This window comes from Aquila chrysaetos, chromosome 8 (genome assembly GCF_900496995.4).
Source record: "Aquila chrysaetos chrysaetos chromosome 8, bAquChr1.4, whole genome shotgun sequence".
Lineage (NCBI taxonomy): Eukaryota > Metazoa > Chordata > Aves > Accipitriformes > Accipitridae > Aquila > Aquila chrysaetos.
In genome coordinates this window covers 27,057,137-27,070,908 of record NC_044011.1, presented here as the reverse complement: position 1 = coordinate 27,070,908, position 13,772 = coordinate 27,057,137, and the positions used below count along the sequence as shown (strand labels likewise).

Genomic DNA, 13,772 nt, shown 5'->3' with positions numbered 1-13,772 from the left:
CAGGTGGCTTTCTATCAACATGATTGGCCTTTGTTTGATTTTTCAGCATTTTCTGTGCACTGAGATGACATATTTGGCTGTTTCCTCTCTTGTAGGACAGTATTGCTGTTAATAAGAATAATCCTTGAGTACTGCCAGTGTGTGGATAACATTCCTTCCATCACCACTGACATGCTTACCCGCCTGTCTGATTTACTGAAGGTATGACTCCAAATGTACCGACTGTGCTCATCAGGGGTATTCAGGGAGGAGAATATGGCTTACTTTCTGCAATGCTTCACTTTTATGATTTCATATCATAAATGATATAATTGTCTTAAAATGATGGCATTTGTTATTGTGCCATAAGGTAGCCTTTTAAGCTAAGGGCATTAAAATGCAATTTGTTGTGTGAATTAACTTCAGGAAGGCTGTTGTTCCTCTTGTTCACCTGGAATACTGGAAATCCCATCTAGTAGTGTTTGTCATAGCTGCCTGTCCTTCAGGCTGGATGTAGGATTAATGCTGCTGAAGAAGCAGCAATTTGATCCCAGATGCCACAGAGATATATCTATATTCAGGAAGGAAATGAGTCCCTTGCTTTTTACAAGTCAGTAGAGGTATAGCCAGTAGAAGCATGAAAAATAGTATGGGATGAAGCTTCTGTTGTAAAATGTAAAGATGATGAAAGACCAGGACCTTTTTGTCATTTATTCCTCACTAAGGAAGAAGAAAGCTGGTAAAGCACAGATACTGCAAGGTAATATAAGTAAACAATAATAAAAAATAATTTTTATATATATATATGTGTGTGTGTGTGTGTATATATTTATAGGCTCCAAAGTCTAACAGTTAATTTATTTCAAGGTTTTCCCTTGTGTCTTTGCCCACAAAGGTTATGTCAGGTATTAGGGTTCTGAACATAAGCATAATCATTGAAAGATGAACAGATTCTACTCTCTAAAAGTATATTTCACATAAGGTGAGGGATGGGGAAGGGAAACACACCCTAGGAGATGGACCTTTAAATAATCTTCCTGTTGGTATTTCTTATCTGAATAACCAGATACAGGAACACTCTTCCCTGCAGTCATCATTCAGATTCATCTACAAACCTGCCCCTTTGAAAGCACCATCTGAGGCAAATCAATCAGTCTGGGACTGGGGATGCCCCACTTCACCTGTCATTCTCCAGCTGCTGCTTCACTCAAGTATTGCAGCACCTTTTGGCAGGCGGAGTAGCAGCAGATGCCTCAAACTCGTCTAGATTTGCATCTCTGTATTACTTCTCTCTCCCTACCATATCTTGTTCTAGCTTTGTCATTTGCGTTTTACTCCTTGGTATTCAAACATTGTGTGCAGTTTAATTATTGTATTTCCTATCTGGCAGAAAGGTGCCATCAATTGGAGACATGACGAGAACAGCTAGCAAAAACAAAAGCTCATTTATTACACTTTGAACAAAATAAGAGCCACTCAAGGTGTCCTTGCTGGTCACTACGCTTCTTGTTTGACAACTGTCAGCTAGCAAGCTTTGAAGGTAGCAAGAGCTAGTCTTTATTGTGATGGAAATTGCAAAGTGTTCCCAGGTAATGAAATTCCAGGCCGTTTTGAACTGTGGCTGCAACCAGAGTGAAATGATGCCTGCGTATAGACAAAAACACGATCATAATTACCGGAGTTCTTTAGTTGGTGCAGATAAGAGAAAGCTTGCAGCCATGGTGCTGGAACACAGAAATGCTTTCCTCCAAGCAGTCACAAGGAGGGGGTATTGCTCTTTTGATGTTTCAGGCATGCTGCTTCCTCTCTGCTTTGTTTGCAACAGGCCATCCGGTAACTGAGTAATATTCACAAAAGGCAGGGGGAGAATGTGAGTGTCTGTCATCCTTTATAGAGCATGTTTTTAATGGGCTGCCACGCAGTCAATGAGTTGATGCTAACCTGAGCTAAATACATCAGAGGAGCTTAGGCTGTGTGGGATATATCTGTTTGTGGCTCAGTGGATCTACTTCTGAAGTCCACCAGGAGGCATAAGAAAAGGTCTTGCTTTTCAGGAGGAGATGAAGTGAGTGTCAGTTTCGGACCCTGACTTCCTTCTGAGAGCAGAGCAGATTATGCCTCTTGGGTCAGCGGTCACATGTAGCTCAGGTTCAGTTGTGGCACTAGGTCTGGGTTGCACTTCTGGCCCCAGATACACCACTCTGGCAGCCTAGATCGGCTGTGTGGAGTTCACGGTGTATCCTCTGGTCCTGGGTTTTGTGACTGATACCAGGCAATAGCCAGAAAAATTGTTTCCTGTTTTCACTCAAGGATGGTTGAAATTTCTGGTTTGTTCTTGCATTATCATGAAGCAAGACCTCTGAAGCAGGGCTGTGGCCCAAAACAGAAGGAGCTCTATGTGAGGGAAATCCTCTGTGTTGCAGACACAAGCTGCAGGCAACCTTGTCACAATTTCTTGTGAATCTTTCTTCAGGTGCATGAGAAAGGATCAGCTCTCTATAGGTTTTGCCTTCCAGTTTCCACCCCAGTGTCAACAGGATAGTTCTGTTCAAACATGAGCCCTGGGACTTCTGCTCTCCATTCAGTGCAGAAATTGGGGACAACAGCCATGGCTCCTCTGTCTCTACTGCAGCACCCAAGCCAGTCTAGAATATCTGGTGTCTCAAGCTGGGTGATGGAGCAGAATTCCAAAATAAGACAGAATATGCTAACAGGAACTGTCTTACTGTCCAGAGACTTTGCTAGCCTGTGTGCATTTAATGATAACTTCTTTTCTCCTTGAACTAAGTTAGGAAGATCAACTCATGAGTTGTCCACTATACCTGGCATTGTTACAGAATTGGTTTTTGATGTGGCTTATCTTCTGTGCATCATTTCTTAATCTGGGTATTTTATAGTGTTACAAACACAGATTCAGCCACCTCAGCAGCAGCGAGTTTCAGTGCTTTCAAGTTTTCTTTAACATCAGCAGTGGGGACGGTCTAGAGCCAGAGCAGAAACTCGTTCTTTTGATATTTTCCATTCTGATATGACACTTGTCTACTCTACTTAGCAAAACTAGTGAGATCCTTACCCTTCACTTATCCAAGGTCCTGGTTTGAGAAGTATGTTTTATAGATTTCTAGTACAAAGCTGTTCTTGTGTATGACTTTCAAAGTAAGGCTGAACATAGCTAGTCTGCAGCAAGTCTGACTTGCTGCTTTTCTTTCACACTGAGAGAAGCGTCACCCAAAGGTCTTGTAGAGAAGCAGAAATTAGTCCCTGAATTGAAATCACTGTGTAACTAACTGTGTTTTTAATAGCAGTATTTCTGCTTCCCTTTACTAAAACGCAGCCTTGAGTGCTTTAGCGTAAGCTGAGTCAAAAAATACTACGGGCCAGTGACTACTGAGAGTGGTGAAAAAGTTCCTTTTGTCTTACTAGTTAATAGTCACGGACTCTTCTGTAGTAAGCCCTATGTGAAACTCTGGTACTGGCCTTCATAATACTGTATTTAATCTTGCAAAATTCTATTGATGGTATTTCTCAACTGTGGTTATGTGTAGTCTTTAAGAGTCAGCATGCATTTTCGTTACCTTTTTCTTACAGTATTTCAACTCTAGAAGTTGCCAACTAGTGCTTGGAGCTGGTGCGTTGCAAGTTGTTGGTTTGAAAACAATCACTACAAAAAACCTAGGTATGGATTTCTATATTTAAAATGTCAAAGCTTGTTCTCCTGCCTGTTTAAAAAATACCAAACACAAAAAACCCCATAGCATTTATGAAAAGCTATGTTTGTGTCGTGGTGCTGTGCATGGAACACAGAGGGTGATAAGACCTTGCTGGTTGGGGGGTAAAGCATGTATAAAAGATAGTGAATTGTCTGATTAAGGGGCGGACTAAAATCCATTGAATTCCTTTGCTCTGTCTACTGGATGACTTTAAATTTAAAGGTTCACTGTGTTACATGAAGGAAGCATAAGAACAAATATACAGGCTAGCAAGTTTTCCATGAAAATATTTTGACTGCGGGAAGGCGTAGTTACTTTTTCAGCATTGACTTTGGCATGCTTGGGAGCTGCTTGGTGGTCAGATCTTGAGACTGGAAGTACGTAGATAGAGGAATGCAGCCAAACCCCTGTTGTCCCCATGCATTTCGCTGAGCTGTGCTGTCCTGTCTGCCCCGTGGTGCTGTATTCTGTAACGCCATGTCCACGTACAGCTCCTGTGGGTTATAACCACATGTCAGTAATGCGTGAAATTATTTCTGTGGGTGGCTCTAAGTCTAATAGTTAGTCTTTATGTGGCTGAATGTCCTGGCACAGTCAGATAACTTAGGGCTCTGTGCCTGTGTTCTGAATCCAGACTATGATTTGGGCTTTAGAGTGTCTCATTTTCGGTGTGCATCTATTTAGCTGAATTGCCAGCCCCAAGTTACCTGCCTGGACTGCTTTAGCTGCTCTGAAAAGCTGGGGAGAACTAGGTACCCAGTTCCATGTTACAGAAAGCCTGACATGCTACTAGAGCCCCCAGTTCTAAACTGTTTTCTGAAATTAAGAGCCTTTGGTTGATGGATAGAAGCAGGTGTTTGAACTGGCAGTTCCCATGTTGCAGGGTGTCCTGATTACCAGTCTGCATTTCCCTTTTAAAAAGGCAATAGCTTGAGGAGGACGAGTTGAGAGGCTTCCCTCACAAGGGGCCATGGGCCGTAGTGTTGGAACAGACACAAGTGAGCAGAGAAAAGCTGGGTCAGGTCTTTGTTCCAGAAGGTTTGGCCAGTGTGGTGACCATGCAGGCACCACCATGTATTCTGCTGTTGGCTTGGGCCCTGTTGGACACAGGAGAAGCTCAGTTTTGGGAATCCTGCTGGATTCCCAATTCAGGCAGGAGCAGGCTCTGGGCAGCTCAGCACTGGCAGGGGAGGGTGTTTATGTACACCTCCTGCAGAAGAAATATTGATGTCTTGAGAATGTGGCTGCTGAGGTTAGGTAGCTGATGAGTCAGGTCTTTTGAGATCTCTCTGATGTCTGTGTGTGCTCAGCGCTCAAAATGTCAAGTAGACACTTAAAGCCTCTTGTAAAATTAGTCCCTTAACCTGTATCTTACAGAAGCTGGGTGTGAATAGCTAGGTACTAATCTGGCATCTTCACTGCGTGGGGTTTCCCAGTGGAAACAAATGCTTACCTCCTTTTTTTTTTTTTTTTTTTTTTTTTTTTTTTTTTTTTTTTTTTTTTTTTTTTTTTTTTTTTAAGTTAAATTGCATCAGATCTGTTATCTGTGTTAAAGGAGATACAGTCTATACAAAATGACTCTTCCTGTGTAATAACGAAATTATTTTTCTTTCCCTCTCTCGCTTCTGGATTTACAGCCCTTTCTTCACGTTGCCTACAGCTAATCGTACACTACATTCCTATTATCAGGGCTCATTTTGAAGCTCGACTGCAGCCGAAGCAGTTTAGCATGCTCAGGCATTTTGACCACATTACGAAGGTAATTCTTTCAGCATTTCCTAATTAAACACAAAGTTCTGCCTTTCAACTGTGCTGTGAAGAATATGAATGCCATTAGATAGTAAATAAAACCTGCTTTCTTCCATTACAGGATTATCACGACCACATAGCTGAAATTTCAGCAAAGCTCGTTGCCATAATGGATAGCTTATTTGACAAACTATTATCCAAGGTAATGATTTATGGAAATAATTATACACTCTCTAAATTGCAATTGGAGGTCTCATTGTATACAGTCTAGATGTTTCAAATGGAGTCTTAAACTTTCCTAATCAGGACTTGTTTGAACTTCTTTGAACTGTATAAACAGAAAGCTCTGTGCTGTGCTTGTGAATGTGTTTTGTCTTAACATTTGCCACCTGGGTGTCATTCACCTTCACCCCCACAAAAAGAAATTGTTTACTCCTTCAGCAGTGACAGAAATGCTTTGGCTGGCACAGATGCTCTGGTGTTTAGAAACTGAAGTGCTCTCCTACCCTCAGCAGTTTTATCCACTGACAGCTCTTGTCTGTAGTCAGGCTGAGCCAGTTCCCGTTTCCTGCTCTTCCTGATGGTGCCTCTTTGGAAGTGGGGAGCGTGTAATTTCCTGCAGCTGAGGAAACAGCAAAAAACTGCGGAGGAGGAAGAGTTTTTGGAGGGGAAGGACCAGCCCATTTATTGGACTGCAGGCCTGGGGACTAGAGGTCTGCTCTTAGCAGTTCCCGCTGTGTAGCAGCGTTAATAGCTGTCCCATGAAGTGCTCTTAGTGTTCTTTGGTTTTTGAACACTCGTCAGTGGAACAGGTTGGTCCTGGGCTGGATCCACTCACTCTGACTCATCTCAAGGCAGAATACACTGACAGAGACTGCCCCAAGATGGGACCTCCTGGGCCCACAGATCTCATAGATAAAGTACATGAGCTTTTAAAGCTTAGTTTTTTGCTTTGGATCTTACGCTCTTTGGAAAAAGAAAAAAAAAAAAGCTATTCTATGAGAGAGAAAAAGTAATTCTTTAGTGACAGATTTGATTGATTGGCCTGGGCCAACCCCTTCCTTTTAGGAGCTCGTGAGAAGCACAGCATCTCCCTGGTGGGGCACAGGTTGGGGACAGGCTGATGGGGGCTGCAGTGAGGCAGCTGTAACATGCAGCATTTCTGTCTTCCTCACTGTTTCTATTGTTTGTTTTATGTTGTGCTTTTTCTTTTCATCTGTTTTTGGGCTATCAAATAGTGTTACCTACACTTAGGGGGGGAAAAAAAGCCAAAGCATTTAAATTAAGACTCCCTGCTTCCTGTTGTGTTTATACTTTTTAAAACATGTTTATGCCCTTTTCTAAAGATCCAAATATTGGTCTGCTGCTTTCTGTGCCCTAACCCCCCCCAAATACCTGTTCTGTGAAGTAACATGGCTTTTTGGTCACTTTACCTCTTATCGCTTGAAAATAAAAGACAAATGCAAGGATTTAGATTATTGATTCCAAGCAAGTTAGCCCACAAACCAGTAACACAGTTTATGTTCTTGATGGTAGTTAGTAAGTATCCATCCCTTACTGTTCTTCCATCTTTAGAGCCCATTCTCCCCTTGTGAGCTGCCACGAGATACAAACTGAGAATATTCCTGTCCTTTAGAGCTCTTAAAGGCTTGACTGAGAGTGCCTGGCTTGCGTGAATGCAACCCACAGAGCACAGGAGAAAAGGAGATCATGTGTTGATTTGCCTCTATTCCTAACGTACCGCATAATTTGGCTCATCTTGTTCCTGAAATAATGAAATCTTGGCGCTGAAGGCTGTGAAGAACATAAAAACAGGAAATTTGCAAATGGGCATGTCAGTGCAACCATGTCAGTGTGTTCTTTGTTTTATATGTCTTTATGAGAGTCCAAATATTTCAGTGCCTTGTGGATAAAGTGGTCACCTGCTTTAAAGTGTGCAAATCTGAATGAGCAAGCAAGCAAGTTTCATAGCAGTGTGTGTCCAGCATGCTTTAAAAACAAGCATTGCATGGTCTAGAAACCTGCTTTGTAGGAGACAAACAGTTTGGTCCAGTAGATGGGACATTGACCTGGCACTTGGGTAACATGGGCAAGTTACTTTTGGATTTTCAGGCTCTGCTTCCCTCTGGGAGCTGCAGGGAACAGGAGCTGTCTTCACACAGTGCCGCTGTGATGAGGCTGTGAGCTCAGCGAGGCATTTCACCACAGCATGGACAGTTCCCAGCATCTGTCTGTTAACATTGGCAGGGAGATAAAACAGGAACAGGGGTATTTAACAACTATAATTAACACGCGAAAAAAGTGTAGGTTTTTAAAAAGCGATAAATGTTCATGGAAAAAATCCAGTGTGAGTTCTTAGCTTCTCTTGGAGCTTGCTGTCTTGTGACTGTTTGGACAGAACAGCAGTAAATTTTTGTCTGATCCCTTGTGGTATTACACGCTGTTGACCTTAGCTGGAGGTAAAAATGGCCGGCACCTTGTAGGGCTGGAGCTCATGTTTCTTTCTGGTGCTGTTGCTTTTCCCCTGTCACGATGCAGGGTGTGATTTGTCTGTAGTCATGCAAGAGCCATTGCTGCAGCTTGCCAGTTCCCTTTGGCTGTACAACATACTGGTAAATTGTAAATCATTTGTTGCCTAACTTTCATGACTTGAGGCACAATCCTGTATGCTGTGCTGTTGTCCCGCGCAGGGAGCAGGGCTTCTGGAGCAGTAAGCACTATTTTTCTGCTGCTTCTGTCAAAATTAAGTCATCAATTTGGCTTTTCTGTAAAGACTTTCTCAAAACTCCTCATTTCTTTTTTTTCTCCCACACTTAGGCAAGCTTTGTTTGCTTTCACAATGCAGGCTAGCATAAGAGAGAGCATCTCCTCCATTGCATTTGTAAATAATTTAGTGATAATGATTCAGCTCTTCCACTGAATTATGCAAGGCTCTGTGGGGATGTATGACCCTACCAAAGGCGACCTACCAGTGTTTAACCCAGGCTTGTGCTAGCACAGCCTCTCCACCAGGAACTGAAGAGCTGGCTTCACTGTTCCTGGGATAGTTTTTCAAAGTGCTTCTGAAATCACATTCAGATCTTCCCTATCCAGGGTGGGGATGTAAGAATTTTGTTCCCTGTGTAGCAAATCTCTTGCCCTCTGGTGGTTTCCAGTGTCTTGGTTCTTGCATTTCAGTCACTGGGAGAAGGGACGTTTTCTACTTTGTTTTCCAAGGTATTTCTGCAATGTTTTTGTGGGGTGGTTTGGGGTTTTTTTTATGGCCAATATTGAGTTTTCAGGAGTTTCCATTTCTTTATGCTTTCCTTTCCTTGTTTCTTCAGAAATTTGGATGTATATGATCTTAGAGAAGTAGTTTTCTCTCATGAAGTACTTGAGGGGTATATTCATCAGAGGTAGAATTTCTTGTCTGTCATTGACGTATACAAATCTGAAGGAGAGGGCCAGCTAGCAGGCCACATGGCATGCATCTGTGTAGCTGGCACAGTGATTATTCTCTCTGCATCTGTAATTCATAGGGTAATGGAAGCCAACAAAAAGTAATGAGCAAAGAGAAGCAATTCAAACTAACAAAGGTGAATAGATCAAATTGGGAAATCCTCAGATTTCATACTGCTTTGAATGTTACTGTGTGCTTATAAAGCAAGAACTGCTAAAAGATTGTAGGATGTGAGCTCTTGGCTGAAACAGATGATGCCCAGCAACCATTTTAATTTGTGATATGCTAAATGAACCTTGATTCTAAGTATGTCATTAGCAATGCAGGGCTTCAGATGGCTGTTGGAAGCTCTCCTATACAAACCGTTTTAAAGTGGTAGAAAGGAGTAACTGGTTGTGTTTTTATTTCCAGTATGAAGTGAAAGCTCCTGTTCCTTCAGCATGCTTCAGGAATATCTGCAAGCAAATGGCAAAGATGCATGAAGCTATATATGATCTGCTTCCTGAGGAGCAAACTCAGGTGAATGTTATTTTTGAGATTCATGTAACAACTCCCTTGCAAATGCACATGAACTCAGTAACAAGAGAGACTTCTGCTTTATCTAGGGGGGGAAATTCTTTTTTGAGCCTTTGTGAAACCCACACATTAAAGGGGTTGGCAGCAGTCACGCAGACAGCTTGGTCTGAGCTGAAGTAAGTGTTTGGATGTGCAGGGAGAATGATAAGACACGCAAGAAGAACTGACCGATTCCAGCATTTTGAGCTGCATTTTAATGTCTAGAGAGGTGAATCTTCAATTCAGGAGTTAATCCTGAAATTCTACACAAATGGCAACACTTTGGGGCTTGAGTACAGCCCTTTTAGGGAATTCTTCTGTAACGTTGCTCAAACTTAGTGGGTTCCAAAGGTCCCTAAATGTATTATGCAGCCAAATTGTACCAGATGTATTATGCAGCCAAATTGTATCAGGTGTGCTTTTTTCAGTATTTTGCTGCAGTTATTGCTACTGCAGAGTTGTAAATCTGAGGACAGAAAGGACTGATCCAGTCACTGAATACACTAAATTGTAGTTTCTCTTTTGCACTAAATTAAATGGTCCCTTCAAACTGTTTTTCACACTTTCTCTTGGAAAAAAGACTTTAAGGGATTATAGTACAGGAAAGAGATTTGTTATCTTCTAGCCTTAATACAAGTGGCTAGATGCTTCAGACAACAGGGAAGAAAAATTCATGCTCCCAAGAACTTGTCCTCTAAGTGCCACACATAACAAATAAGTGAGCGTGTATACTGTCCTGTGTGTTAGAAATTGTGTATGGCCAGAAAGATTAGGAGGCTGAAGGATTGGCAGAAGGGAAAATCACATGAACTGCAAAAACAAACCCAAAGATTAGTGATTTTTAGGTGTTTGCAGTGTATTTCCTTACTGTAGGCAGTGATGCAAGCACGGGGATGGTTCGTTACTCTGGTTCTGTGGTTTCTTTAGATGTTGTTTTTACGAATTAACGCAAGCTACAAACTTCACCTGAAGAGGCAGCTGGCCCACCTAAATGTAGTCAATGACGGAGGACCTCTGAATGGGTACGTTTGGGCACTTTTTTTTTTTACTGCTTTATTTAAATAAGCAGACTTTGTCTTCTGCAAGAAAGTTGTGATTGCAGAATGCAGCCACGCTCCATGTTTTAGTATGTCCCATTTGGAGCTTTCTTACAGTAAAGGACATGACTTGTGCCTTTCCAGGATAACTGGGAATGCAGTCAGCTTGGTAATAGATTGGGAATTGGGCATTGTCCTACTGGAGACCTGCTGTAGGTTTCCTCAGTTTGTGGATTGCTTTTTCTCCTTTTGTGTGACAGCCACAGCTTAATTCGCAAGAATTGTGTGATTCATGAAACAGTTTTGAAATGTGGGTGATGACTCATGGTGCTAGCAAAGTAAAAAAAGGAAAAAGTGGTATTTCATCTGTGCAATGGGGAGCTTCTATAAAGAAATTTGTTTTAGAGCAGAACTAAATTTGAAACAGATAATGCTCACAGAGCTTTTCCCCTTTCCTGCCCCTGCCCAACCCTCCATCACCAAAACAGGTCAGTGGTACCACTCCTGAGAGAGTGTACCTGGCTGTGCCTGGTGTCCCACAGCTCCCAGGAAAGCGTACAGCCTCTTGCAGGCTGAATCCTATTGTAAGTTGGATTGTCACCTGAAACGGTGGGTTTTATAACCATTCTAAATGACCTGGGGGTGCTTATTTGCAGTGTAGTAAGGGTGAAATTAAGTCAGCCTACCCACAGGCAAGAAAGCATTGTCTTAAGTTGAAGAAGTCAGAGAAGGAAGTTTATAAATGTTTCAAACACTGCTGGAATGAAGAAGAGTTTTGTTCCTGTCCAATTTATTCTTACTTGTCCCACTTAAGCTTATTCATCCTTGTACTCTGTTAAAGAGCTTATCTGAAATGGTTTTCTGTACTTGTGGCGTATTTGCAAGATAACATCCAGTTGCCTTTGGTACTTACTAAGTAAGCCAACAAGCTTACTGAGTAGGAGTGAGGCCGCAGCATCCCCAGCTGAAATGAGAGCACCCAGAGTGTGTTCAGGAGTGCTTCATGCTTGGGTTTCTGGTCCTAGACAGTGTGCTGTGCTGTCTTCGTCCTGCTCTTTTGTTTTTGTTTGATGCTTGTGGCTGGATGGCCTAAATGGATCCCTTTTTGATAGGAGGGTCGGGGCAGGTGTTCCTGGTGACATGCTGGTGGTGTATTTCCCATCCTTACTGTCAGCTGGAAACAGGAATGCCCTGAGTCTGTTTCTTTCATGGCAGCAGTTACTTACTTGAGAACACAGCTCTTGGGGAGTGCATCGTTGGGGCTGTTTGAGAAGGGAAACATCAAACGCTGGATTTCACTTGCTGCTGTTCCAGCAGTCTTCACTGACCTAGTTTTTAACATGCTTTTCTGATCCTCATCCTATTTTAAACTGCTTGTTTCTGTAATAATAGTAAAAATACAGATCTGTGAACCCTGGTTAATTTTTTAGTATGAAAATACAACTTTCTTTCCTACATCTTGCCGCTTCCTAACTAGAAACATCATGATCTTGTTTCTATCATCCCCTGATATGTTTCAACAACGTATGAGGGATTTTAACTCTGTATAAACTGTTACAAACAATATTGCTGTTTTGCTGTTTGGTTGCTTTTACATAAACCTTCTAGAATACAGAAATTAATGTTGCAATAATTAATATTCTAAGTTGCAACGGAATTGGGGGTTTAAGTCAAGATAAGCCTGGGATTACAGCAAGAGAATAGAAGTTTTAGATGCTCAATTCCTGCCGAGTTTTCTGAACTTGTCATTTGATCTCCCTTCCGTATAACTAGTTTTACACCTAGCAGTAATCATTTACTGTCACTCCTGTAAAATAAACCACCTCCGCAGCATTGAGTTTTGAACCAATACTTAAAATATCTAATCCAGGCCTAGTACTTGAACATGCATTGCTGTAATTGTGTGCCCAAGTCATAACCAACCCCTGGCTGTTTTTCTGAATGCTCTAGGTGGATGGGACAGGCTCAGGTGCTAATCTTGTTGTCTGTTTCACTGCAGATTGGTTACTTCGGATGTAGCTTTTTACACTGGAAACCTTCAAGCTCTGAAAGGCCTTAACAACTTAGACCTAAACATGGCTGAAATCTGGGAGCAGAAGAGGTGATAACCCACTGGGAGCAGTCACTTGGCTCTGACAACAGACCGACTTTCTTCTAAGCAGCGTGACAACTGTGAGGTGAATACTTAAGACCGGCATCCAAGAAAGGACACTATTGATAGTCGGGGAAGCTAGGCTCAGTGAGCTGCAGGGAGTGATCTTTTCAGTGTCCTTCAGCAAGAAACAAGTGATCAGCTGTCTGTGCAATGTTTTTTCATTCTCTCTGGAAACAGACTCAGGTTTCTTTGGACCAAATCCAAAAGAACACATAGCTGTAACACAGCTGTAGTTGTCTAGAATGCTCTGTATATCTTTATATTAAAAAGATGCTTTGCATTTCTTCTAGTGCAATGAAATTCACATGGTGTCCCACCTTATTTAATGATGGTACAATATAAAAATCTTGCAGTTGGAACTCTGTAGAAAATGTTTTTCTCTATGAAACTATGCTGTTCTAAAATTTATTTTTTTACAGAACTTTATATAAATAAATGTCTTTTGATTGCTTGCATATAGGATTCAGATTTGTTAGGGAGCAGTCCTGTTTCAGGGGATTTCTCACACTGGGCTCTAAACTGCTGTCTGAAGATATGATTTTCTAACAAATTGTCAGTTCACTGAAGCTATTACCTACTGGATAGAGTTGTGAAATGGTTGTCGTTAGCAGTGACAACATCCCAGTGGGCTTCTGGTGGAATTTGAAGGTAGTAAAAAGGCTGGTGTGGGGATGGTTTCCTGCAGCTACCCAACCCTGGAGCAGCCGTGCCCACTGACAGCGGGGTACAGACAGGGTGTCGCAGGACTTACTTTGCCAATTCCTCCACAGTTCTAAGACACAAAGGGGTGTGTATAAAGACAGAGGAGGACACAGAAAACAGGGCAGGAAGAATTTTAAAGTTTTTAGGCTGCTTATAAAAGGTTGCACCATTAAGGAAGGTGCAACTGAAATTAATTTATTTAAGAGTTTTTAATACTACCTTTTAAGACTGGACGCTGCCAGTACTAAGTAAAAGTGCCTGTGTATTTCACCTCACACTTCTTTACCTAACCATAGTCCGAGTGCCTAACCCCGTGACAATTATGTACGATGGAATGGTCTACACAGTGTGTGCGTGTGCCGATGGTTTCTTCAGACAGGCATGCTTATCTGTTAGCATAACAGATGTCATTAATTGTCAGTCAAAATAAAGCTATAAAATCACAG

At 41.9% G+C, this 13,772-nt stretch overlaps 1 protein-coding gene across 12 annotated transcripts in view; it reads left to right on the top strand.

Moving 5' to 3' along the window:
* Positions 1–13,771, top strand: part of VPS54 (VPS54 subunit of GARP complex) — a 54,439-nt gene extending 40,668 nt beyond the window's left edge. For all 12 annotated transcript variants that reach the window (XM_041125086.1, XM_041125090.1, XM_041125089.1 and 9 more), the window contains 7 exons: positions 96–201; positions 3,568–3,655; positions 5,327–5,448; positions 5,560–5,640; positions 9,289–9,396; positions 10,360–10,454; positions 12,469–13,771. In XM_041125086.1, coding sequence (XP_040981020.1) covers positions 96–201; positions 3,568–3,655; positions 5,327–5,448; positions 5,560–5,640; positions 9,289–9,396; positions 10,360–10,454; positions 12,469–12,574 — 706 coding nt within the window. In that variant the 3' untranslated portion in view covers positions 12,575–13,771. The remainder of the gene's footprint in view (positions 1–95; positions 202–3,567; positions 3,656–5,326; positions 5,449–5,559; positions 5,641–9,288; positions 9,397–10,359; positions 10,455–12,468) is intronic.
* Position 13,772: the final 1 nt, after the last annotated feature.